This window comes from Anser brachyrhynchus, assembly GCF_964034855.1.
Source record: "Anser brachyrhynchus genome assembly, chromosome: 9".
Taxonomy (NCBI): Eukaryota; Metazoa; Chordata; class Aves; order Anseriformes; family Anatidae; genus Anser; species Anser brachyrhynchus.
Genome location: NC_137703.1, coordinates 6435313 through 6462032, shown reverse-complemented (window position 1 = coordinate 6462032; position 26720 = coordinate 6435313). Strand labels below are relative to the sequence as shown.

Sequence of the window (26720 nt, the reverse complement as noted above, 5' to 3'; positions counted from 1 at the left end):
TCCCCAGGAAAGCGATCACATCCCCTTATTTTGCTACTGTTAGCCTGATGTCTATCAAAACCAAGGTCTCTTCTTTTTTCATTATATTACAGGCATAAACATGTTTATGTAGAATATCTCTACCTCACAGCTCAATTATTTCAATATATTCTTGGTTAGTTTATATCTTGATCCTACTCAGAAGTTTATTGTTAAAAAGAAGGCAAGTGGGCATTAAAGAGGTATTTTATTAAGGAAATTAGATGGCTCTGAAAGCTTCAGAAGTCAATTTTTAGTCATAATGCTTTAATTTTTCAAATCATTTAACTACAGCTTGCCTTTACCCTACTCCTCGCTTCGTTGCTGTGATTACTTCAGATGATCAAGAAAAAAAAAAGCAGCATGACAAAACTGCAAGTAAAAGGTCACAAAATATTTTCAGTGATTGAGTTTTGCCTTTGAAATTCATATCTACATATGATTTGGTAACCTAAGAGCAAACATGAAATCAGCAGATTAAGGGTATTCTCCTAGTTGAGGCCCATTTAACAAGCAATACATATCTTATAAGATACTGACTCACTGCTTGCCTTTTTCATTCTTCTCATGCAGAAGGCTATAAAAAAGCAGTGTGTTTAACTGATTAGACAAAGATAACTGCTTACTCAGACTAAACAGAGTTTAAAACTTTTGCTTAATCCAGCTCTTAGGACTCAAGGTCTGACAGATAAAAACCAGTGAACATATTACTGTTTGAGAATAAACTCAAACACAGAAGATATTTACTTTTAACTAATGAAAATAATACTAATTGGTATTGCCTTCACAGTAGAGGTGTGCTGCTGGAATGCAGACAGGCAGAGATTATTCACAACAGAAAACAGGCAGTGATTTTGAAATGTTAATTAGAAACACAAGGGATATGAAAGAGTAGTGGAGCAAAATGAATGTGCTGATTGTGAGAAAAAAAGAGAAGCCTTTTAGAACAAAGCATCCAGGATAACACTTCCCATAAAAACAGAAACATGTAATAGGCAGAATAAAGAGCGTGCACCTACAGTACCTCCATAAAACCCAGTAATTGCGCCACACACTGACCATCAAGCCATCTTTCCACAGCAGAGCACCTATAGACTCATCAGGTTTATTAAGGGCCAACTGCATCTCCCACAGATATCAGTAATAGTTTTCTTAATAGACTGATGGACACGGAAAGGGATACCAGAACAAAAAAGAAAAAAACGCTTCATTTAGATAAGTTGCACAACTCCCATTAAACTGGAAGAATTGTAAATTAACGTTCACAGCAGTGATAACAAATAAGGACAATGCAGATGTCCAACACAACATCATTGTCTCAAAATTGGAGAGACGTGGATTTGATGGATGGGCCACTCCGTGGATGAGGAATTGGCTGGATGGTTACACTCAAAGAGTTGAGGTCAATGGTTTGATGTCCAGGTAAAGATCAATGATGAGTGGCACTCCTCAGAGGTCAGTATGACCCAAACCAGTCTATGGTTCTGTGATTAATTTGTTCGCTACCTGGATTTTGGGGGAAGATTCAAGACATTTGAAATTTAAGATGCAGGAGATAAGCAATAATTTGCCTCTACTGTTTGCTTCTATTGAATTTCAAAGCCACATGAATTTTGACACAATTTCACTTTCTCTGCTAACATTTCCCATGCACTTTGTTTTGATGCCTTCTTTAAAGCTTCTCTCACACCATATAAAAATGAAAAACTCAGAAATCAATATAAGTGAACCTGATTCTAATGTAGATTACTATGAGTTGCAGTATCAGTTTAATCCCACTGAGATTAATGAAATACAGCAGAAGTGAAAGACATCAGAAACTTCTGCTTGAATCCTCATGTGGAGCTCCCTGCAAAAGGGAAGGTGACTGAAGGGTAGAACTGAACATTTTCTATTGTGATACAGTACAGACAGCTCTAAAAGAAAAACTTGTTATGTAAAGAAACCACTTCAGTGTTGTTGTACTCCCAAAACAGGAAGAAAAAGGCAGCTACGCATAGGAGTAGTTTATTTTCCTACAAAACGTGAATTTGGAAGCTCATATGTAGACATGGAAAGGTTGTCAATTTAAAGTTTTAGATTGCTTTAGATAGTGTCAGAAATACTAGAGCCATTATCACAACCCCATTGCACATGCAGCTATATCACCTGGTTGGTTTTTTGGCTTTTTTTTTTTTTCTTCTCTAAACTGATCTCTCTGAAACAGGGCCAAGTTGGTTTCAGTTTGTCTCCCACCCCTTACACGCATTTGAGGGTTGAGAAGGAAAGATTGCACAGTTTTAGACTGCCTGAACTGCACGATTGGAGCACATACAAACACAAAATGGTTGACTGGAAATGACACCAAAATTAACATGCATACTTATTTAACAAAGAGAACCTACTTTGGGGTCTGACTTTACTTGGATCAGTAAAACCAGAAGTAAACTCATTAGGAGACCATCCATGCTGTAAATTAGAAAAGACTTAAGCTTGTATCATAGTAAATTCCCCACTGTTGCAGGATGCAAAAGATTGTTCCATTTAAATTCATATTTATTTGTTGCAACACAATTTGCTAATGCAATATAATATCAGCAAAAGGGGTCATTCTGAAAAAATATTTATAATTAAACACTTGCTGGGTTTTATCAATACTATTTTTTTAAGACATTAGAATCACCAATTTGTTACTCTATCAAATAAGACAGTTTAAGACCAGAACCTAAGGATTACACACAGTTATTGCAAATCAAATTATTCATTTACAATTCAAACTATGATAAGCTCTCTTCATATATAATTTCATCTATTATAATTAATGGATCATAGAAGACTAGTTACTAAACACATTAATGACATTTTAATGCAGTCAGGAAAATTATATTGTCATAGGAGTCTTACATACAAAACTAATGGACTATAAAGCTTCGTTGTTTCAGTAGGTAATACTGGAATTAGATCATTTATTTTCTAAGATAATCATTCCAGGCTGACCTCCACATTTAATGATTTTTGTTTTTATACATGAAAAATATATATATATACATATATACACAATAGACTATCTCTGCTCCAATGAGGACAGCAACATACCAGAAGTCTAAGAGATACAAGAAAACATCCCTTAATACAACCTGTTTTCTTCTCAGACTAAAGTATCTTAAAGAAATCAGTTTTCTAAAGGAATTCTACAGTTCGATCAGGAGGAATTCGATCAGTTCAATGCATTACATTTGCATGAAGCTTATTCTTGCAAGTTAAATCTCTCACAATTCTTGAATATGTAAGAAACCAATAACTTGGCATGGTCCGCTAGTTCCTAAGGTTCACAAGGATCCAGTTGTATTTTCCACTGAAAGTCACCAAAACCAAATCACTACTTTTTGGAAAACACCTATTTCTTCAAATTCAAGCATGCCTTTCACCATGAGTCCTGAACTAAGCTCCTCCTCAAAAGAGGAAAGGAAGTTGCTACATTTCAATTTAAGTTTCAGAAGTGGAAATGGAACAACTGGGACTCTGCAGTAACATTACTGCTGATCCTATATGGGAAGAGATTTACAAATTCTAAAATAAAGATTGCAATAAAACAAATACCATATAGACTAACAGATGTTCCAGATTAAAAAAAAAAAAAAAAGAAAACATTTGAAACATCCAAGAATTCCTGTTCCCTCTCACTCCACTAACTTCAAATACCAAATGACCAGTGTCATGACTCCATCATACACACATGTACATTCACTGTGGGCAATAGCTTAAAAAAAAACACAAGTGACTTCAGTGGCTTTTAGTGAACCTTAACCCGCCATAAAATTAAGAGCAAGAGTACGATACTATTTGACTGCTGTTTCAGCTCAGTGATCATTTTGTGTTTAGCATGTCAATCTAACAAACAGACAGCCCAGAAGAGGCTTGCAGGACCTGCTTCCCACAGCAGGTAAAAAGGAACGGTTTCCATTCCACAGAGCGTACAGCATAAACCGATCTCGACATCACAGGACACTGTGAATGACGAATTGAGGATGAATGGGATGAATGTACGCTAAGCAACTTCAGGGTGTTTTATGATGTCGCCTATATTCTAGGTTAATATGAGATTTTTATACTTGCACGTTACTGCATCTGAGGCTACTAGAGTTATGCTGCAGCTTCTTTACCAGATTGCAGTATATTTCTTCACATTTCCTGTCTACTTTGAAATTTAAGCAAGCCCAGGGGAATACAGCCATTCGGTATTTGTGTTGATAGCTTAGCTGCTTTGCTGTCATGTCTCTCAAGAGAACTTGTTAGGTGTAATACCTCTAAGAAAAGGTTTAAGTAACAGTTTGTTCCAAGTCCTGAGAAAAGTAAAAATAATTTTAATTATGTTCTCATTTCAATACCAGACCATCTTCTTTACTATGACAACCAACTACATTCTGCATTGCAACAGATTTTGGAAAAAAAAAAAACAAAAAAAAACAAACAACATCCCAGGCTCCTTAAGCTGGGAAGACAGTTTTATTTATTTAGCACTTGGTATCTGAAATGCCTAACGTAAAGGAACTATAAAAAATATTTGAACAGGTACTTCTTATTGAAAAAGGGAACAGAAAAATCTGAAACATAGCTTGAAGACAAGTCATAAGAACGTTTGCATTTGTCAAGCTTCTCCTGATCCTTAGGTGTAGAAAAAACATGAATGAAAAACATTGGAGGGGGAGGAAGGTAGCATGCTTCTCACAAACTAATATTGCTGTTGAAAAGCTACAAAGCTCATCTTTTATTGAAAAAATATTATTATAAAAATTACAGAACCACCAAACTATTTAAAACTAAAATGCCAAGGGCCACATCCCCTATTTTCTGCTGCCTCTACTTGGCACACTAGTTCTGCCCCCACCCTTTCCTATATTTCTACTAGTTGTGTCTCAACATGGACGTACTACGCAGACTTGTTATATTTATGTTGAGGGGAAAGGAACTAACAGATAAATGAAGAACTGAACATAGAAACAAAAAGCAGAGAAGAGAATGGATTAAATAAGCTTTAGGAAGCCCTGAAAGGAAATGGAAGGTACTTACTACTTACACTGTAAAGAAAGCAAGAGTACATGTACTTATTTTTGGCACAGCACTTTGTAAATGGGGGAGTGGGGCAAAGTGTCATCTTATGTTTTAAATGAAAAGTTCAAGAGTGATGCACCAAAAAATTGTCTTCCAGATGAGGTAAATCAAGCACATGAAATTATACTTCTGAAATCTAGCCTATCATTTTCTGAAAGATTCATCCTACAAGTGATGACTAAAACAGTGATAGTACCATCTAGGATAAAGGATCCTATTTATCTGAACATATCATACTTTACGAGCTGCATCTTAGATGTTATTTTTATAATAAATGTCACTCAGTCAACTCAAAGCAAATTCATAAGGTCTACAACAAATTCAGTGACTCCCAAGGCAGAGGGTTTTAAGAGGACAGCAGGCACAGCTGATTTCAATAAAAGGCACAGATGGACTTGGAGGAGTAGAGGTAAAAATAGGAATACTTAACCCTTGAGGAGAAGTTTCCAAAAACAATGCACCTGCCTACCCTCAAAAGTCCCTCGAGCCTGCCTCTAAACAATGCATTGAAACCTATGTCTTTTAAGTTCAACTTTCTGCAAGGGAGGGGAGCTGGAGGGTTGGGTTTTGTGTTTGTTTAAAAAATATTGAGTCATCATTTCTTGGTTATGGATTTCATTTTTGTGAAAATAAAATCATTGCAAAATATTTCTCTTTGGAAATGCACTCTTTTCAATAATGCATTGAGGTATCTTAAAGCAACTGAAGTGTTCATACTGCAACTGTGAAGTATTTTGCTTTGAGTAGTGCTGTATGTATACACATAAACTGAATCTCCACCAGGTAGATTCAGGACACTGCTGAAATCCATCAGAGCTTTGTCATTGACCACACCAAGATAAGGATGGTTTATTTCTATAGATATGAGCATATTATTTCTAATAAAAAAAAATCCACAGAACTGACAATACATTGTATAAAGCCTTAACTAAAGAGCTTTAACTGCAGTTTGATTTACTGGTCAGTGGTCAGTACTGCCAATCACTTAATGTCATTCCAACCTCACATTTTTGCTTGATCCTTCTTCCATTAAAAGAAATGTCAAAACTCTCCCATTAAGTTCATCTCCTTCACATGCTTTAAGGTAAAGGAAACACTTTTGAAGTTTGAGGTGCCATATCTAGAGTAATATAGTCTTAAAGAATAACTTATGGTCATGTAGATGTATAAACTTGCATATCGCCTTTGTATCATTCTTGAAGGTTAACAGTGAGGTTTCCCCCATTCAGATGATCATATAAAAATGTACAGAGCAAATTTTCTGGTGGGATGATAGTTTAATTTTAAGTTAACAAGCAACATATTCTGAACTGGATTCGAAGGTGAATGCCTATCCACCCTGGGAGCACTTTATCCATTCTTTCCCATGAGAACATCAGAACTGAAGTTAAAGTATTCAATGAAAACGTGTTAAAGTGTTCAATGGAAACAGTCCCCGTCTTTGCCTGGGACTGTTATTCGGCCCTGGAAAAGCACAAAGCAAACATTAAGTGACAGAGCTAAAAAGAATACCAGTATCACTGAAATATAGAGCATTGGGGGGAAAAAAAAGTCTTTCTTTTCTTCCCTAACCACTATTTCATTTTTAACCTGTGGGGATACAGGAAGTAGCAAAAAATGAAGGACTTTTTTTTCCAATTTATTTTCTTCTTTGAGATGTCAGATTGCTCTCACACCTCTTTCCTGAACTATAGCAGGGTCAAAAGCACCTGCTTAGGCTTCCATAATTTAATGTTTTTCACATTAATATAAAAATAATGTAATCGTAGAATTATTTAGGTTGGAAAAGGCCTTTAAGATCATCAAATCCAACCACGATCGCGTACCTTGGCAGTTTTGAAAAACTGTTTTGCACACTACTCTAGACATTTATCAACTACTAAATCATGATTATGTTACACTGCTTAAACCAAAGGCCTGTTGCAGCGTAACACATAAGGGGGCACGTAACCTCCTAATAAGATCATGAAAGTACTGACTGAGAATGTCAGAGCTGGGCTTAAATTTAATGTTTACTTAATTGTACTTCTGATTTTTTTGTTGGGCAGTCCCAAGGTCTTTGCCATAGCAGAGTAAAAGCTTAATGAACACTTGAAGTTTGTGTCGCAAAAGGAACTGAAACAACAAAAACAAGATAAAACACTGTGTGGATTTTTGTGAAAGCAAAGCTTTGAGAATATTTTGGGAATATCCACCTCAGAAGAAGAAATGTTCAGAACTATCATCCTTCAAATTTACAGTACACAGCTATTGTTTTATTACGGAATCACAGAAGGGGTGAAGCTGGAAGGGAACCCTGGAGGTCATCAGGACCGGGTCCAGCTGGTTTTTGAAGATCTCCAAGGAGGAGACACCACAGCCTCTCTGGGTACTGTTCCAGTGCTCAGTCCCCCACACAGCACAGATGTGTTTCTTTACGTTTAGACATCACCTCCTGCATTCCAGTCTGTGCCCACTACCTCTTGCCCTGGCACCAGGCACCACTGCAAAGAGCCTGGCTCCATCCTCTTCACACCCTCCCTTCAGGTGGTTACAGACATGGGTAAGAACCCCCGAGCCTCCTCTACCCTAGACTGAACAGTCCCAGCTCTATCAGCCTCTCCTCACAGGAGAGGTGCTCCAGTCTCTTGACCACCTTGGTGGCCCTGAATGGGACTCTTTCCAGTATGGCTGTCTCTCTTGTACTGGGGGGCCCAGAACTGGGCACCGTGCTCCAGGTGCAGCCTCACCAAACCGAGCAGCGGGGAAGGATCACCTCCTGACCTACTGCGATACTTTGCCTAACACAGTCAAGAGTGCCATCGGTCTTCCTAGCAGCAAAGGCACATCGCTGATTCACGTTACTGGTTTGGATGCGAAAGCCCACCATCACCTGCAGTGAAAGATTCTTCTTGTGTTGGTACAAAAGTTTTCTAGTACTCTTCAATCCTCACGAGAAGACATATATTTTGTGCAGTTTCTTTAAGGCAGAGTACATAAAATTAAAAAGTAGCATGGAACGTTATGATAAATACTTTCATTTCCAGTTTGCTACAAGCAAATTCACTAGAAGTATGAGTCTTTTAGGAGTTTTATAAAATAAATATACTGTTCTAGAAAAACTGTACTTTGCTTTACAGATTTGTTCATGGAAATACTATAGAACTATAAAAGTCATACACTATTGAACAGTCAGAAAAGATTAATTCAACCCTCTGCAGAATTAATATGCGATATTGAAGGATTACACTTGATCCTCTGATCACGTTATGATACCCTATGGAGAGATTCAACTTTAACACAGCAGCATATCCCTGTTGATGAAAACACCGTTCAAATTGTGTCATTTTAGTATATATACAGTATAGTAGGTTGTCACAAACTACTTTCTGCAAGTTTGTTTTTTTAAAACAATTGTTAAAATCTGAATTACATCTGAATGTTAAAAATCAAGAACATTAATCCAAATTACTTCCCAAAACTGTGGAAAGACAAAAATAAGAAAATGCCCCTAACACACTGTGTGAGAATAGAGGCTTCCTTTATAGGAAGACAGTGTGTAAAATCTTGGCTCCACTGAACACCTGTTGGAATCAGCATAACCTGTTTCTAAAGCTACAGAAAAGTCACAGGAGTTGTGTTCAGCCACCATTAATCATAGCTAAAATTTCCAAAAGTGCCTAAGGACTTCTCTATCAAATAGAAGCATTACTATTAACTCAAATGCAATTCATTGATTTTCTTAGCATAATACAGGTCCATTTGCAAGCATACACACATTGGAACCAATTCTGAATGAAGTTTGAAACCATTTTGTTCTAGTAAATGCAAAATAAGCCCCAGCAGCAATTATCGTTATTTGTTGCTTAAACAAATACTATGATTTCATGGGGAAAAAAATTAAAATGCATTAGGTCCCGCTAACACTTTCGAGCATTGAAACTATTCCCAAGATGTTCTTGCTAAAATAATGACTCGAGGAGATTAGTCAAAGATGCTTTCCTCCACTCCCAAATACATACTATGCATAGATGATCATCCTACGTACATATCAAGTCACTCTTTTGACTAAAGACTTGTGCTGACCTGTAGGTGCTGAAAATGAGCTTCCTCCCCACCTTTGCTCCTGCTGATTAAACAGCAATTAAACTATTTTACCATTAAGCTACTTCATGGTATTTTCCTGTACAGTTTTGGGGGTTTTCTGATAGTTAATCTTTGACCATCGTTAACACATTACAACTAGAGGAAACAGAGTAATCAATTAAGTGATTAGCTTTACCCTATCCAGCCCCCTAAAATTACATGGTTCAGGCTTGACCACTGTATAACAAGAAAAATGAGTAAGACTCGTTTTACCACATTATTCTTGTTTGAATAGTAAATGACCTACAACCACTCATTCAGCCTTGGTCATGAAGAACTACAAATTATTAGCATTATCTTGGGGGCCACTTCTGCTTACATGTCCTTTCTGCTATGAATTCTCCTACACCACTTGAAGCAATGCTATTTACAAGCCATCTACACAAAACTGTTCAGAGGGAAACAGATTACAATTTATTTTTTTTAAACAGCTAAAAGACAGCAGCAGCACAAAGGGTTAGAAGCACCAAGAAGTCAATAGCACTAAGCCTCGGATATAAAGAGGTGAGGAACCATTTCTTTATTCAATAAGTGATATCACTGAAGTCAGCGGAGTAACAGCGCAAGTGAGAAGAGGTGCTGGAAACTGGCCTATTTTAAGAACCTGAGGATCCTTTCTCATTAAAATGGATCTTCTAAGAGTGAAATAGTAAGAAGCTCATGAATACTAACTCCTCCAAATCTCATCTTTTCCCACTTGACCAGGTTATCCTCCTTTATTTCTCCCCCACTTCAATTACATTTTCTTCTTATATATAAAAGACATCTTATGCCATGAAGTCATGCATTTGGGGATTGGGAAGGGTCTACAGTTCATCTCACTGAACTACGAGACCCGTGTGTCCCCATGACACAGAAATATACCATCTTCTTATTAATTTCAATAGGAAGAAGACATTTTTTGTATGAAAAGGATTGCAAGAATATTCTTGGTTCAGATGCCAAACAAATCACTGCTGTCATCATGAACAGCAGAATCTAGTTACTGGACAAAAAAACAGTTAAACTGAACTTGTAATAGTTTCAACCTTTTAATTTACAGTGCAAGAACAGAAACTGTTTCAGAGACACAGATCTCAGTTCAATTCCTTCTTCCCTCGCTCCTGACTGAAAATAAGTTTCCTGGAGGTTTGACTTTCCCTATGCTTATTCCCTACTTGCAAGTTTGCAGTGAACTAAATAAGCAGCTGTGGTGTTCATGGGCTTCTTTATCATCATCATATTTGTTATTTGATGAAGATCTTAGACAATCTCCCACTAAAGTTAGAATATAACTCGTGGTAATTTTGCTGCTCAGTACATTTCATCAGTTGCTTGTAGGGACATCCAGCAGTTGAGAGAAATCTTATGATTCAGGCCATTCCAGAAGGAATTCTCTATACATGCTATCAGCTGGAGTGCAGAGATCTACATATGCATAACTACACATCAGAATATGCCCAGCTTAATAGAAGAGGCTGAGATAAGTCAATGTCAGCAACATTATGAAGCTAAGTATCATTACTGCATGCAGAGATTTGCTGATGGTTAAGTCTGAGCTTCTGCAAATCTGCCTAATCATATTTAGCCAATACCTCGGTACTGTTTTGAGGCAGACTGGAAGTGCTCTAGATTTCTCTCAGCAGCATTGCTGTAGCCATAAGTGCATGCTCATACAGATTTGAGATGCTACAGGCTTACATTTAGATTTACCTCAAAACAATTTCTTGTATTGTTGAAGTCAAATATATGGGGGAAGGAGGCTGGGGGATGTTTAGAGCTGACAATGCTGAGTTCTATTTCAGTTTTATCCAAGTTTTCCTTCCCTCTCTTTGTTTACAGTAACAGTAATAATTAATTACACAAACAGTCTTGAACTGTCTGTTCTATTCAATGAAATTATGTTATCAGTTTTTACACTGCCAGAACTCATTTTCTGTCTTTGTACTGGATTCAGATCTCAGATTTTATTCTAGCACAAACAGAAGAAAGGAAAAACAAGTCAAGGTTGGGCAGCCCGCTGCGGATAATGGGATATTAGAGATTGCCTTACAGAGCCTTGTCAAAAAGTTTGTACTAACACGTAAATAGGGAAGAGTCTGTCCAAAGTATGAATTAAGCATGTTCTCCAGTAGTTTTACTTATATTTTGAATTTTAGTTAAAAGAAAAAGCATTCGGAAAAGTTAATAGTTATTTTAAACCATTTTAAATTTGTTTCAAAACAAATTCCACATTTTTTATTTTAATTAAGCCAAAAGGTAATATCAGAGCTGTAAAAGAGCTGTGAATGACTGATATCTGTAGTCTTCCATCTGAAGATCAAAACTTTCATGTTAAAAACACACAAGCATCCGACAAATGTGCATACACTAATGCAAAGAAATCATTGCTGTGTTAAAGGCAGAGCTAATGAGGCTACTTTACAATCCCAAATGAATAAGGAATAGAAAATAAATCTGCATAATGAGAAGGTAACTCCATCCACTGATTTAGTTTTCCCTTAAAGAGTCCAGTTCCTTCCTTTATTCCCTAGGAGTTTCCAGAGTACAACAGTGACAGCAGTGTGATGTTCTTCAGTTTTGTGTTTTTTTTTAAGTCTTATTAGCAATTGTGATATGCTTCAATAACTTTAAAATATGCCATAAAGAGAAAAATAATGTGCACTGAAATAGAGACTTGCACTGTCTGGCAGATTGCAAAATATGCGTGAATCTCTTCTGAAGAATCCCTTCAGAAATATTCACCCAAAGCATTACATAACATATGCAGTGTGAATTTACTTTTTAAAGGTAATAGAAAGTAGCAAACTCTTTCTATTATCATTTGCAGGTTACATTTCTTACACAATTGCACTTTACTACTGAACATCACAGAAAACGCAAAGACGACCCAAAATTGCTCTTAAGAGTAGCAGCAGGCTTGTCATTAAAAACCTTTAACTCCTATCTGAAAGATCACAGGCAGTTCTATACATGGTAATATGGTTCTTTTTCATGGCAGTTTTAGTAAAACTCTGCATGTGTTTTTGAATGTTATCACAAAAAGGAAGTTCAAGCAGAAAATAAGACTTTTTTTTAAAAATCAAAAGTGACCAGTAATTTAGGTAGTTCACTGTATTTAAATTATCTCAAGTATTTCTTATAATGAAATTCCAACAGATATCCATTCTTATGCTAACACTTTTGTGTTTAAAGGGTTTATTGATAGTACTCATTACGTTTACTTTCCCTGCCAGCAAATACACAAAACAGCTTACCTTTCAATATGTTTACAAGCAGCAATATGTACTTTAATAGCTTTATAACGTACATTGAAAGAGTATGAAAAATTTTAAATAAAAATTAAGGAAAAAACACAATCTACTTGGAAGCATATATTCTTTAGAAAAAAATAAAATTGTGGGTATATGTATTTTATATGGATAGTACTGCTACACGCACATTTTGCCAAGTAATTACCATAAGTCACAGATACTTCTGTGTAAAAGAAACTATGAAATAAAACCATTATGTTAGTAGAATTCTCAAGCGTGGATTGCGTTACGCAGCTTTAATATACATTCTCCAGGTAATTGGTAAGCATTTCTAGCATTTCATCCTTTCTAAGCACTGAAAAGGCAATATTATTTAACTCGTACTGGTACACAAATGTTATCAAGAGGTCATAAAACCCAGGGAGCTTACCCCAGGTCAACAGAAAGAAGCCCAAAACCGAAGTTATTTCCAATGTCCACACGAGAAATCTGAAAAAGAGAATAACAAAGGGTTTGTGACAAAGCTGACACACAGTACTCTGAAAGGAGCAAAATCAATTGTGACATTTTTCATTTATTTGTAAATGCCTCTTTGGCAGTATGCTCACTCAAAACGACAGCTGACTCTTATAGAATAGGGGAGGTGATGGTAAAATAGAGGAATCCTGACAGTTGCTTTAATGAGATTCTGTATTAGGACCACTCGAACACTTTCCTTCGACAAGGAGTATGCCCTTCACTTTCAATCTTCTATCCCCCAATGTGGAATGCATTAACCCTATGAAAAACTCTACGCAGCCTCCTCTAATCAGCATCACAGCTCTTCTTCCTACCTTCTTTGCTATCTCACTAACATTTATGTAGGTAAGCCCTCTCGCAAGTTCTCATTTTACCTACAAATAAGTAGCACAGAGCAAAATTAAACTTCAACTGCAGAGTATTACGTCAAGGAAAGACTGGCAGCAGCATATGTGTAGTAGCACACGACTCCTGAAGCAGACCTTATTTGATATTAAGAGAGAAGGCAAGCCCCCTGAGCAGCCTTTCCCACCCCAGGAATTACACCACTAGTAGGGTTCAATGCAGGAGCCTCCAACGTTCACGTTTTCTCTATTGTGATGTGACAGGAAACTTGCCTTGCAAGTGCTGAGAATGCAGTTATTTCAGGAACAGAAGTGGAGGGAATGTAAATAATTGTAACAACGTGCAGCATTAAACCCAGTGTTTCAGGAAAAGGCCGCACGCTCGAGGACCTAACACAAGCACAGTTACTCTTGACATACCTCCACCCCAAGTTGTTTCCTTCTCAAGCTTTCCACCTTTAACACTTCCCCCAGCTGAAACCTGCTTCGTAGCACTACATGACACGCTACCTTTCAGGGGAACTACACGATGGCACTGAATCTCTCGTGGCGGCCTCATGTTTTGTAAAACAAAAAACAACCCCACTTCTCCTGAAATTGCTACGAAGAACTTAAATCCTCTTTTGCATGACGTAGACAAGTTCAAGTAGTAAAACACCATGAAGATTTCCACACTACTACTCAGCCTGCGTTTCATAAAACAATTCCACGTTACCCTCTGTGTGAAACCCTGAAAACTAAATCATGTTCTGGGAGATTACAATGACTTCATCCATTCCACAATCTGCTAGACTATCTGTCAACACAGACTGTACACAAAGATCCTTCATTTTTGAGAAAAATATAAAAAAGAAATAGTTCATCTTCAGGAGCTACAAAGCATTACCAAGCACTTTGTTTGACAACCATAACACAACCTCTGCAGTAATCCACACTCAAACACTTTCATTTGATGATGCAGGTGCTTCTAAAGAAGTCCAGAGCTTCTGAGTATGGAAGAGACTTCCAAGGAAAATATTTTTTGGCACCGTCAGTTTGAGGACGCACACTAGAAGCATAACTTTGAAGTATTTTGCACAATTGTTTCCAGTATATAAGGTCTTTAAAAAAGCCTCCACTGATAGAAGCAAGGACCCTGATTGACTTTCAACATCAGCTTATATTCTTTCTCAACAAAGATTCACTTTTCACTGAAACATTTTAAAATCAGCATAACAAAGCCCAGCACAACACTAAGTCACCTACTGAGCATATCAATCCCAGTTAACAAAAATAAAGTACACTTCAAAACAAGTTCTGTGGCACTTGATGATTAATGTCAGTCCTCATCAGTTAAAAGACCTTTCATATTTCATTCTTCGAAATATAGTGCTACTCCCAGCAACCTTTCACATTTGGATGGAAAGCAGAAAAGGCCAGATTCTGACCTCTGCTCCAGTGTGGGAGCACCAATGAAAAATAATGAAGTCAACAAGCATTTACTCTAGAAAGGGAAAAAAACCTTACTATTTAGCTCCAAGGAAGGCTGCTTTATAATTCAGACAGGTGATCGGGAGGCACAGCAGAGCAATAATGACTAACATCACATACTAGAGGGAGTATAAATTTTAATGATACCACTCATAAAACCCACGTTTTAAAGGTTACAAAACAGAAACAAGCTTACAAAGAAAACACATAAGTCATTCAAGGTGTCAGGTTCTTGCTCCTTAGCTATTTTAAGGAATTAACAACCTGCCCATCACTAAATAAACTAGAGTATGCTCTACCTATTTACACAGGACTGAAAAGGAGCGTACATTAGAGTTCAGCAAGCATACTCCACTATAACCTCTATTCTTATCAATAGAAGAGTCATCATCATTTATACCTTCACCAATGAGTTCATTAGTAAGACAAACAAAACCACTTAGCCAAATTCTCTTGCATCTAGACAAGATCAAGAGACTACACAAACAGCATTAAATAGACCATGTAAATTACGCATGTTTTTCTTACCCAGACACATGAATACACTTCCTATTTGCTCATATGCATTTCGTTGTGTTCCCTTCACTTTCCATAACGGGACATTGACAACAATGAGCTAGATCACTTGAATGTTTGGAGTCAGTAAATGTCAAGGGGACACATACAGGAACAGCGAAGTCCATTAAAACATGGGAGAGTTCACTTCATTTCAATCATGGTTTATCAACCTTACCTTGCAAGTTTTATTGCCTTGCATATAAAATTAAAGTTCACCCCCAAAACGGCTGCAAATTTCTCAAGGAGCTCAGGCAGGCTTCTGAGCAAGTCACAACACCTGAGCACTATACTCCTGATTATTTCCAGCACAAATTGACCCGATCTGTTCCCAACAGTGCTGGTAATGGTAGCTATATTATAGCTCATATGCATCTGTTATTAAAATCTGCTAAATCAAACACTAATTAAAGCTCCAATATGCAAACAGAAACAAATAACATCATTGCAAACCAAACCAAACAAAAACAAGTTAACCATCCTAACCCCCCTACCAAAAGCCAACACAACATTAATCCTACCTGCTCTTTGTTACCCAAACTCACTGTTCATTATTCATGGCTCACATGAATATTCAGTGCTCCTTGTAGGATCCAGTACAGAACTCTATCAGCATAAGGGCTCAAACCTCTGCTCTGTGCATGATGATTTGAAATACTAGCCTTTTATTCATCTTATCCTCTGTTCTGATGCACAAGAGCACTGCAACTTTTCTACCCTGCTCTCCATTCATACCAGAAAGATGAGGCAGAAACTGGGCCTTATCTCTTTATTACTTTAATTGGTGTGCGATTGCAACTGCATTTATTATTGTCCCTACACATAAGCTATCAATGCAGGACATTTTAAACAGCTGTCTATTAACATGGTGACTTAGGGCTAATAAGTCACTACTAGCACTGAACTTTAACACATTTAATACTTAAATCCCCAAGCCCTTTTTTGAGCTGCACTGGATGTCACAGAAATACCGCGTCACTTTGGCACCGCCGTTTCCCTGCCTGCCCTAGGACACGCGTGCCATCTCACCAGTCACAGCAGTGGTGTGCCAGCCACAGGCCCGCTGGAGGATGCTGAGTTGGGGCTCTTCTGCAAGAGATCCGCAGGCAGCTCTCCTCCCCAGCGCGCTTCTACCCGGGGCAACCTTCTCCTGGAAGCAGCATGCCGACAGCCAGGCTCGCCAAGCAAAAGCGTTCACCGCATACATAAGGCTTTTTGCATACTGGCTCAGATCAGACCATTAGCTTTTTTTTTTTTTTTTTTTAAGAGTTAATTCAGCTTTAATATTAAGTTCTTAATATCCTTCAGTGTTTGAGCTGTTTAATGGATAACTCAAAGTTGACTTATTTTTTTTCATAAGTAGACAAACAGTAAAAGACACTTCAGCAAGGTCACTTTGCCTTGCTGCAAAGCCTAACAGGGACATCAGATAAGGCCTCACCTAAAGTCCTTTCCTGTCAATGGGAGGATTTCCACTGGTTGAACTTTAATACCGAATGTAGATTTGGGATCAACCACACGATTACAAAGCTCTCACTGACAATACCCACTGGATTTAAAAAAAATGCATCTTCACATTTGATATTTCTGCATCCAATCACCAGTTACAAGAATTATTCAACCTCTTAAGACTCTAGTGGTCAAAGAAAACTTTTTGGAAACCAAATACTATTTTCCTAATTCTAGAGTCTTTTCCTGTAACTCAGTGGCAATTGTATTTAAGTAAACTATTGTATGGCAGTATTATTTACCCAATCTTCTTTTTTGTCTTAAATGACTTCCTAAAGAAAACAAACACGAACAATGATCTCAGCATTTATATAGCAGTGAACTTCAGATACAGTAATTGTACTGCTGTGAGCTATGGCAACTTTCCCATGGGGGAAGAATGACCTGGTAATTCAAGAATGGCAAAGTCAAAAGTAAGGTAAGCTGGGGGAGGAAAAGGATTTCCCCCCAGGACGAGATAAATATAATTTCACACGGCAGTGTATATCTCTCTTAAGCCTCAGGTGGTTTTAAATTAATGAGATTAGTTCCAGCAGGCAGTGAAATCCCAGGATATAGGATTTAATATTTCAGCAGTTTTCACTTCATCCAGCAAGTACAGTGCAGTCAATCTTTGTGTCATTTTGTTATTGTCCTGGTCTGGGTCTCATTTTCAGACTCCAAGCCTGGCTAAAGCAACTCGTAACTTTGACTTGAAAACTTAAGCATCTTGTAAAGAGCGTGCTTAAAATTTTAAAAGTGCAAAGAAAGGAAACAGACATCTGGAGGAAGTAATTTTTTTATTATTATTTTTAAACTTTTCAGGTATACTTTTATAGAATGCAATTTGATCTTGTAATGATTATTTATTTTAAATCAAGGTCACACACGTTTTATCCTGAGCACACAAAAAATGCAGTATGTATTGGTTGGAAGAAACACTGCTTTGTTAAAACTTAGTCCCTAGAAGATAGACATTAACACATTAGGATGACTGACTAGTTCAGTATGAATTATGCACTGAATGATTGCTACCTAGCTCAGTAACAACCAAAATGAGTTCCCATCCAGCAACCACCCACTAGACATACAAACTGGAGTTCCACTCCAGCCTGCTCACACAAACTGACCGCTGCCCTTTCCTCTTCTCCAGCAAACCAAAATGTGTAGCCAGCACATCTGATGATCATATTAGTTTTAGGCTTCTCTCCAAGGCAGACTGATTAAACTACAAATCGAGAAAGCACAAAAATTTTTTTGTCAGGTTAATTTAACCTCAAAATACAAAACGAGATCTACTCAGAGGACTTCTAGTTTCACAGGAAAAGTGTTTGTTTTAGTTTTAGCTTACAAACTAGATTATAATAAAGAAAAACCACACCCACCCAGCCGTCGTTTTAAGTTTTTTGTTGATATTGCTTTTACTCACAAGTCTATCTGTGAGAAAGTATTTTGTGCCAAAGCACCTCCCCACTGTCTTAATTCTTCATCCTCTATAGAGACGTTCTTCCTATTTCAGCTTCCGTCACTTCATATTAACCAGGTGTCTTTAGTTGCATCCAGAAAGTTCGATCATCTTTGTCAGAGAGGGAGTGTTTCATCATAGTCCACGGCAGGGAGAAGAGTGGCAAAAGCAAAGCAAAGGAGAACTGCTCAGAGCTGCACGATCCAATTCCTTTTCCTGTGGAACTGCTGGGCTAGAACCTCCCTGGTACAAAGCGGTACAGTCTAACTGAAAAAAGGCAATATCAGCACATGAATCTGAGGGCACAGAGGCCAACACCTGACCACAAGTTAATTTCTGGCACAATTCAAAATTTTATAAGCATTTGAACCTGATTTGCTGAACAAACAGCAAAGCATTCAGTATCCACCACTGCTTGGACTGGCTGTAACCTGGACAAACTTAGCTGTAGAGTTATGTGGATGCAACATGAAAGTGATAGTACAACACCTTCTCCTACCATGAGCCCTAAATATTTGCTTACCTGAGAAGTAAATATACTTTTGCTCTTAAGCTAAGTCCAGTGAGTATTTCCAGATCTGCATAGAGTAAAGCATGCCATTTTCAATTAAATATAACATGCAAATATAATTTCCAACAATACGAAAATGAAGTACCAAGGTAATTGTTCTGGAAGTACTGCAATTATAAGTGTCATCAGAATGCATTATGCTTTCTGTTGACAAAAGATTATTCTGTAATGGGTCAGGAAACTCCTTTCACACACCTTAATAATCAGCACACAAGCTTCAAAAAGGAAGTCTATTTCAAAGCAGTTATGAATCTCTCCCATCATTTCTTTATCAGCCTCTGAAAATAACAGATCTAGCAGAAAAATACTTATAAAAGTATGACTGCAGGGTGAGTTACCTTAAAATATTTTTAAAAGAAAGCAAAACAACAAGAAAAGCCCACAAGTTTTAATGCAAGTTTTAAGGCTTGAAGGGTCAATAAAAACAAACAATCTGAATCCCACACATAATTTAAAGTCTAGAATCCTTATAGACATACCTGCCACAAAAGATAGGCTTTAGAAACGTTAATAGTTGCACGATATTCTAGTGTATTTCTGCAGGAAAAAAAAAAAAAAACAACACAGCTTTGTGATTGCTTTACAATGTTAATCTGTGAAGTGGCCTTAATCTACTATATGAAAAAAAGGTCCAAATACTTGCCTTGACCTTACCTCTCTCCCTTTTGCATTGGTCAAGTCCATTTTTGCTACACGTAATTTCATGGCTAAGTGAATCATTGCACAAAAGTTCCCTTATAGAGCCTATTATCAGCATTTGGCTGAAGACAGCACAGAAGCATTAAGCTTCCTGGAAAGTGAAAGAGTCGAGCTCTTCCTTTTCACACCAGCAAGCAAAAATGGCCTGATGGTCAAAAGTGCCGGCTGCAGCCCCTCTTAGCAGGCAAAGAACTGCAATTTTGACAGCAAGTCATAAACTATGCGTGCCATCTCCTCCATCCACAAAGTGCTATGTACCCATATAGCCGGTCATATACAAGCAAGCACAAGAAAGCTGTGCCCTGTCATTTAATGCCTGTGGAGGGAATGCAGAACAAAAACCCTAAAACAATACTGGTGCCATAAAGGGAAGAGAGGGACAACCAGTCCAGCTCTATCCTGGAGGATATGGGGAAGTAACCCTCACATCCAGCTACATACAAATACTTACTTACCTTCTTTATGCTTTCCTTGTTTCTTCTCCCTTGCATGCTGCCCTCTCAATATTCACATGGAACAAAAACTATTAAACAAAAACTATTACACTACAAATTTGACTAAAGGTATATGCTACAGGGAAAAGAGGAGGAATTTAATCTTCGCTAAGATTCCTTTATATTGCCATAGAAATAGTGGATAGGGTGTATATATGAGAGCACGTATACTTGTGCAGAAATATTGCAGGCAGAAACACTTTCCTGGATAAATGGAAGGCAGCCTTTGTACAAACAGGAAAAATATCCCAGAGTTCAGTCAAGGGTCTCCACTTTGCACATTAACATAATCCAATTGCTTTTCTGTCTAGCTCGGGACAGAACCTGCCTTGTCAGAGGCTGGCTGTTAGAGATCACGTAACACTAGATGACACCACTGAGGTATTCCAGAGAACAGCAATGCTAAAGCTTCTCTGCTTTGCTTGCATTGTAAATATCCTAAAGCCACACTACTTTGAGGAAGAAAAAAATAACATGGCAGTAAAACATTGAGTTTGAAGTCTCATATTCCCTGAAATTTTTGCTCCTAGGTCCAGAGGGCTGCATGCCACAGCTGCCTGGATATGTCAGGGAAGATTCAGCATCCTTCTGCTGCGGGAGCGCGGCAGATGAACCCCGTGCACTAGACGGAGCTTTGTTTAGGAGAGAGTTGCTGGCGTGAGGCTGATGTATATGAACAAAGACAGGCTACAAAGTTGGAGGAAATATGGAAACTAAGATACAGTTTTGTGATATAAATAAGATAATGAAATGGACAGAGGCTGTCAAGAGAATTTTCACTTTCCTTTACGTTTACTAAAATAAGTATTGATTGATACATTCACAGTTTCATTGCGGTGAGCATTAGATTAGGGCTATTGGACTAACTCAATATGATGCATTGCATGACAGCTAGAAAAAATTAAACAGCTTAAGCTGCAATCTTGTCAGATCTGAGAAGCCAGGGAGGACGTGAGTGATCTGACAGGAAGCATCCACAGAGGGCTGGGAAGCACAGCTGGGAATTCAGCTCAAAGTCCTACTGAGCAAATGCCCAACGGAGTCCGTTTGGGAGGCTGAGACTTAAACCCAGACTGCTGACCACTGGGACCATTAAAGATCGCCAGTGACACCTTTTGCAAGCTAATCCTCTCCTTCCTGAAAAGCACTCCAGTGACATTATTGGCAATTACAACACAGAACCCCAACGGCTTACAAAGCTCATGCATGAGTGAAAATGAAGCTTTTGGAGAGTCCTTGAACATAGCTGCTCTGGTATTTTTATTACTTCACTGACAGGTAAGACCTCTATGGTTAGAGAACTGGGCAGTTACAAATAGGCTGCTCTGTCACCCTTCAGGTAAGGAAAGCCCTTCACTTTCCATCCCAAACCATCTCCACACTCCTCTTGGTACAACAGCCTTTCAGCAGCTGATTAGCAACTGACAGACAAAATCTGTGAACCACCCGACCACAAAGTCTCCCTAGAACCGCTGTGTCCGCTCGGTGTATCAGGTTATTTTATACCCTTCACTGAACAGGACCACCGAACCTCACAACACAACAGCACGGGAGGTCCCACAGACCTCAAGCCTAGCAGGACGTCCCTCAAACTGATCCATCCCGTTTGAGGAAGAATGGAAGACGCTGAAATAGGTGGCAGCGTGCCAATGCTCCGCAAGTGTTGTCGCAAGGCTTGCTGTGTAACGTTAAGATGATTGGGTTGATTGTACTGGAGGGAATTAAGTGCTGCTACAGTTCACTAATGATTGTTACACCTCCGAATCCAGTAAAGCGCTTGGGTTATTTCACATGACTCCACTTAGGCTATGTCTTATGCATCAGTCTGTAGTAGGCTCACATTTTTTTAAGAAACACAGAAAACGTACAACAATCTCCTTTCTTTACCACTTACGCAAAAATCATCACATGCACATTAGTGAGAACCTGTTCCAGAGGAAACTGCCAAGGTTTTTTTTTTTTTTATTATTTCTCTTTCAACCTTACTCCACTGGGAGTTTTCATGTTACATTGACTTTATCACTGCCATAAAGGATAGCATAGACTTTCCACTTCACTACAATGAAAATTATTTCCGTGCCCAGTCTTAAGCAAATAAGCAGGGAATATGATTTACTTTTGATTTGAAGAGATTGATAACCTTGAGTTTTAAACCGTACCTGGCATTTCCCTGATCTTGACTTGCCATGAGAAATGTAGAAAGTCCTCGTCTGCAAATTACTAAAAATAATCAGCTGCAAGATGTGACCTTGGATAAAGCAATGTTAAATTGGCCAGCAAATTTTTCTGAGGCATCACTGTTATTAACTTGCAATTTTTTCATTTCAGTCTGCCACTGATGCTTGGCAGGTTATAATTTTTCATTTTCTCACTTGGCTGATGCTCACTCAAGTAGAGATTATGGAGATAGCAGCGGAGAATTTTTACAAAGAGACTTTTTCCCCCTTTTACTCCATTGTATCTGGATACAAATACAAGTCATCTTTATGAGGCGGGTTACCTTCTAGGTATAATAGGATTACCATTAAAGAGACCCATTCAGTACTCCAGTGCGAGAACCAGCTCTTATCTTCAGAGCTCAGGAGCTCTCCAGTATCTTACCAGACAGTGGCACAGCTCGTACAGCTGCCACCAGTTTGCGTCCACTGGGAACGCACTGGTGTGGCCTCACTGACTTACTATTTTATGATTACTTTATAATTAAAATTACAATTGTAGTAGATTTGGCATTTCCCTTAAACAGAGCCTTTTTTCTTTTAACGCTGTTGATCACTTCCTACTAAAGGAGGATACTCACTAGTCATGACAAAGTATGTTTGGCACCAAATCCCCTAAGTTAATACCCTGCATTCTCTCGCCATTCCTTCGCTGCTGCTTTAATGCGCAAAACCTGTAATAAGCAGATGCTCCCAGTGATCCACTCTGGAACAACATTTCCTCTAAATGTTTGTTTGTTTTTCTGAATATCCTCTGCTCACAAGAAAAATGTGCAGAACATGAACATCTAATTAAACACAAGCGGATTCAAAACTGTGATTTATGTTGCCCTGCCTCTGTTGATGAGACAGAGCACCCTTCTGCCAGAAGACCCATTTTGTGACAACACTTACCCGTGACTAGGAAACTGTCCCCGAAGCAACCCTGATGCAGGAATTTTACATTTTCTGATGATGAGGAAAGCTTGTCAAATATTCACAGCATATAATATTTTCTATTACTGCTATTCTAGTTAGAGTTTATGCTAGAAGACACATTGTGAGGGGATGCTGAAGAACACATTATGGCCTGGTACATGAGAACCATAAGTCACGGTGAAAGGCATTATCCTCAAATCAGCAGCCATAGTTCACATGAAGCTGAAGACACTACAATATGGCTACTACCAGATCAGCAATAAGTTGCAGACCAGAGGTTATTAACATTGCCTGACAAAACATGCCATTGCCTCCATAATTACCCATTTTCAGCCTTCGTATTCAAACCATCACTATTCAGTACAAACAAGTATAAGCTTGTTGCTATCACTGACCAAAGAAACAAGCTCAAATTTATTTATTTTGCTTTATCTTTTCTAATTGCATTTTCAAGTATTTATAATTATAGCAACTGTCTTTCACGTGTGATGCATTGACTGTCATTGGTTGTAAGCTTTGTTGTTCATTCAGTAGAATCACAATTTTGATTGATAACAAGCATGACAATGTTTCTGTAGTCATGACTATACAAAACTAAATTCCTAGATCTAGTTCTTTGCTTTTCACCGCTATCTCTGAAATACCTTTAGAAAGGCAGCAACCTTCACTCATTTTACAGACTGGGAAATGAAAGCACAGCAGAGGAAAAACATCTTGGCCAAGGCCATCGAGGAAAAGAGCAGCTGTATTTGACATTGACCAACTCCTCCAAACCCAAGTTCATTCCCTCTTGTTGGGGTCAAAAAGCTCCTGCTCAAATAAGCACAACACAAGAATAGCCACCATCACCCAAGAGACTGAAAACCAAAGTCTGATAAGCGTAGGCTGGCAATCTTCAAAGGACGTTATGGTTTTAATAGGCTTTGACATACAATGATCAAATACAGTGATCTGAAAGAGATCTATTACTAATACATTCCACAGATAAAGTCTAAATTACAATCTTTGGATTGTCAATCTTCAGAGTATTCTAGATTAGGGATCATTAGAAAAATCTGATTTTAATACAAAACCAAAAATCTAGCAAGAGACCCTAGACCCCAAGAACTAATCCTTTCCCCAAAGCACAGCCAAGGCCTACTCAACACTTCCAGATTTGGCTTCAGCTGGCTGAGTGAGTTCCAAGCACAGTACAAAGATTTAAGGAAAATTCTTTCAGTTTGCAGTCTTATATAGCTTCCAGTCAGATAAAATATTACTTTTACTTGGTATTTTAGTTCTGATTCTGGTGAAATACTTTTTCAATTGACTTGGAACTAGGTAGGAAAAACTACACTTCAGCAATACACACTACCATATGCACACTTTTTTATTCACCTCCTAAACTGGATGACTCGTTCGACAAGCTGATTAGCATTAATTTGCACCTCTGTTAGTGTCCATTTGTTCCAGTCAAAGCATATCATGAGATTTAAGTGGGGTGGGGGCAAAACAAAATAGAATGCCACTAACCTCTATTAGCCAAGTCTGCATTAGTCAAAACAGCAACACAAACAAAGTCTTTGCACACATTTCTTTCCACCAAATTAATTCTATTCAAGCCATCAAATTTGCAGCAGGCCTGACCTCAAGTCTGCTGAAGTCTCAAAAGAGACATCTTTGGATGAGAACAGGCATGAATTACAGATCGGAGGGGCTGCAGCTCTCTGGCAGTCCCTGTAAAGGTCTCTGCTTGTTAAAAGGAAATAAAATTTGATAGTACTGCTCTGCATTGAGGTTTAGAAAAAAACTGTTTGGAATCCTTACAGCCCTGTCTAAAGCTCTTATACTCACATATAGATCAAAGAAATCAAATTGAAATGAACTATGCATACATCTTTTATTTATGCATAAATTTTTCTACAAATTCTCACTAGGAATCCAATTCAGAAAGCTACTTCTCAAGGAAGGAATGCACTAAAATGCACTCCAACTCCCTTTGCTGGATTTTTTTTTTTTTTTTTTAACTGAATCTGACCCTTGGTTTGCACTATGGCAATATATTTAACAGTTCAGACTCTTCTTAGGTACTTGCTATTCTAGCCCAACCTCTGTGATATTCCACTCTGTGTAACGAGACAAAGGCCCCCCACTCTTTCTCATATCATATTTTACTAATAATTAAACCTCGTCTAGACTTTCACTTTTGAATAATGGAAAGACACTAGGCTGGCTGATAATGAAAGTATTTTAAAAGTTGAGAAGCTAAGGTATATGTTCCAGTTAGTAATAGGTTATTAAAACTTATTTGCAGTATTAAACTGTAATCCATTGAAAGAATAACTAATCAGTTTCAGAAAAACTTTTCAACAGTTCAACTTCACATCTGATTGCAAGATCCTTTATGTTCCAGGCTACGTACATTTATTTTGTTCAAGACTGAACTACAGGTTCAATCGAAAACAATTACTTGGATATATCTTCTATACCATCACTTTTATGCCTTCTCAGGACATCAGTGATTTTCAGACTTTTGAACCGATGCTAAAAATAATTAAAGGTCAAGAAATTTTTTCCCCTCTTTTCTTTTGGTAACACTTCTATTTCATCTTTCTAGGAGTGTTATTAATTAGCTCCTTTCAACCAAAAAAAGAACAAGAAACGTCCATTAAACAGACAAAATTGGACTTCAAAACTGAATCATGTGAAGTACCCAGTAGAATAAAAGGAGGAAATTACTCAGGCTTGGCCATCTAGTACATACACAACTAGGAGGTCATTTTATAACAACAAACTGAGATTAAGGACTAGAGCAGAGTACTTAGTCTTACATATCACAATATTGCCTTATGTACTACTTTTGAAGAGTATGCTTAGTCTTGATAGAGATAAAACAAGACTAAACGTTTTTCAAATTTCCCACTTATACCTGAATGCCATACCAAAGAGATACCACTTTCACATGAAGAGACATCAGGAGTATTTTACTCATAGTAATTAATCTGTAAATTGATATTCACTTGAACAGCTTTATCGTCCTTTTTTGTATTAGAACACAAGCATTTTATGGGAAGTTGTGGGAACTTCTGAAAGTGTGTATTTCACTCCAAGATGAAGACACAACATTGCACATCAATTCCCTATACTCAGGGCTACTTTGAGTTTTGTGCATGGGCCCAAGGTACATTTCTCAACAACCAGTAAGTGTTATTTTCCTTTCTATAAGAAAAAAAAAAAACACAACAATTTTTTAAAACCACCACTACACTTGTGCCATAGAGGCATCCTGTGTTTGAACTCACATCCTAGGAAAACTTTTGCTCCTGGGAGTTTCTCGTTCTGAAGTGCTGGATTTTTGAACCTTTGCATTAATAAAACAACTTTCACATGAAATATGTTCTACTTTTTTTTCCTCTACAGCAGACCTTAGAAAAAAATGAAGTGGTCTTTAGAACTTGTTTAAAACATGAAACCCATGTAAAATATATATGCAATTTTAGTGATTTTAAGCTTTCATAGTTTCAAAGCTAATAAT

At 37.8% G+C, this 26720-nt stretch overlaps 1 protein-coding gene across 15 annotated transcripts in view; it reads right to left on the bottom strand.

Moving 5' to 3' along the window:
- NAALADL2 (N-acetylated alpha-linked acidic dipeptidase like 2) overlaps positions 1-26720 on the bottom strand; it is a 438404-nt gene that overhangs the window by 387821 nt on the left and 23863 nt on the right. For all 15 annotated transcript variants that reach the window (XR_013954883.1, XR_013954884.1, XR_013954885.1 and 12 more), the window contains exon 2: positions 12898-12956. Coding sequence is in view for 3 of the 15 variants with exons in the window: in XM_080604229.1 (XP_080460355.1) it covers positions 12898-12956 (59 nt within the window). In the remaining 12 variants the exon portion in view is untranslated. The remainder of the gene's footprint in view (positions 1-12897; positions 12957-26720) is intronic.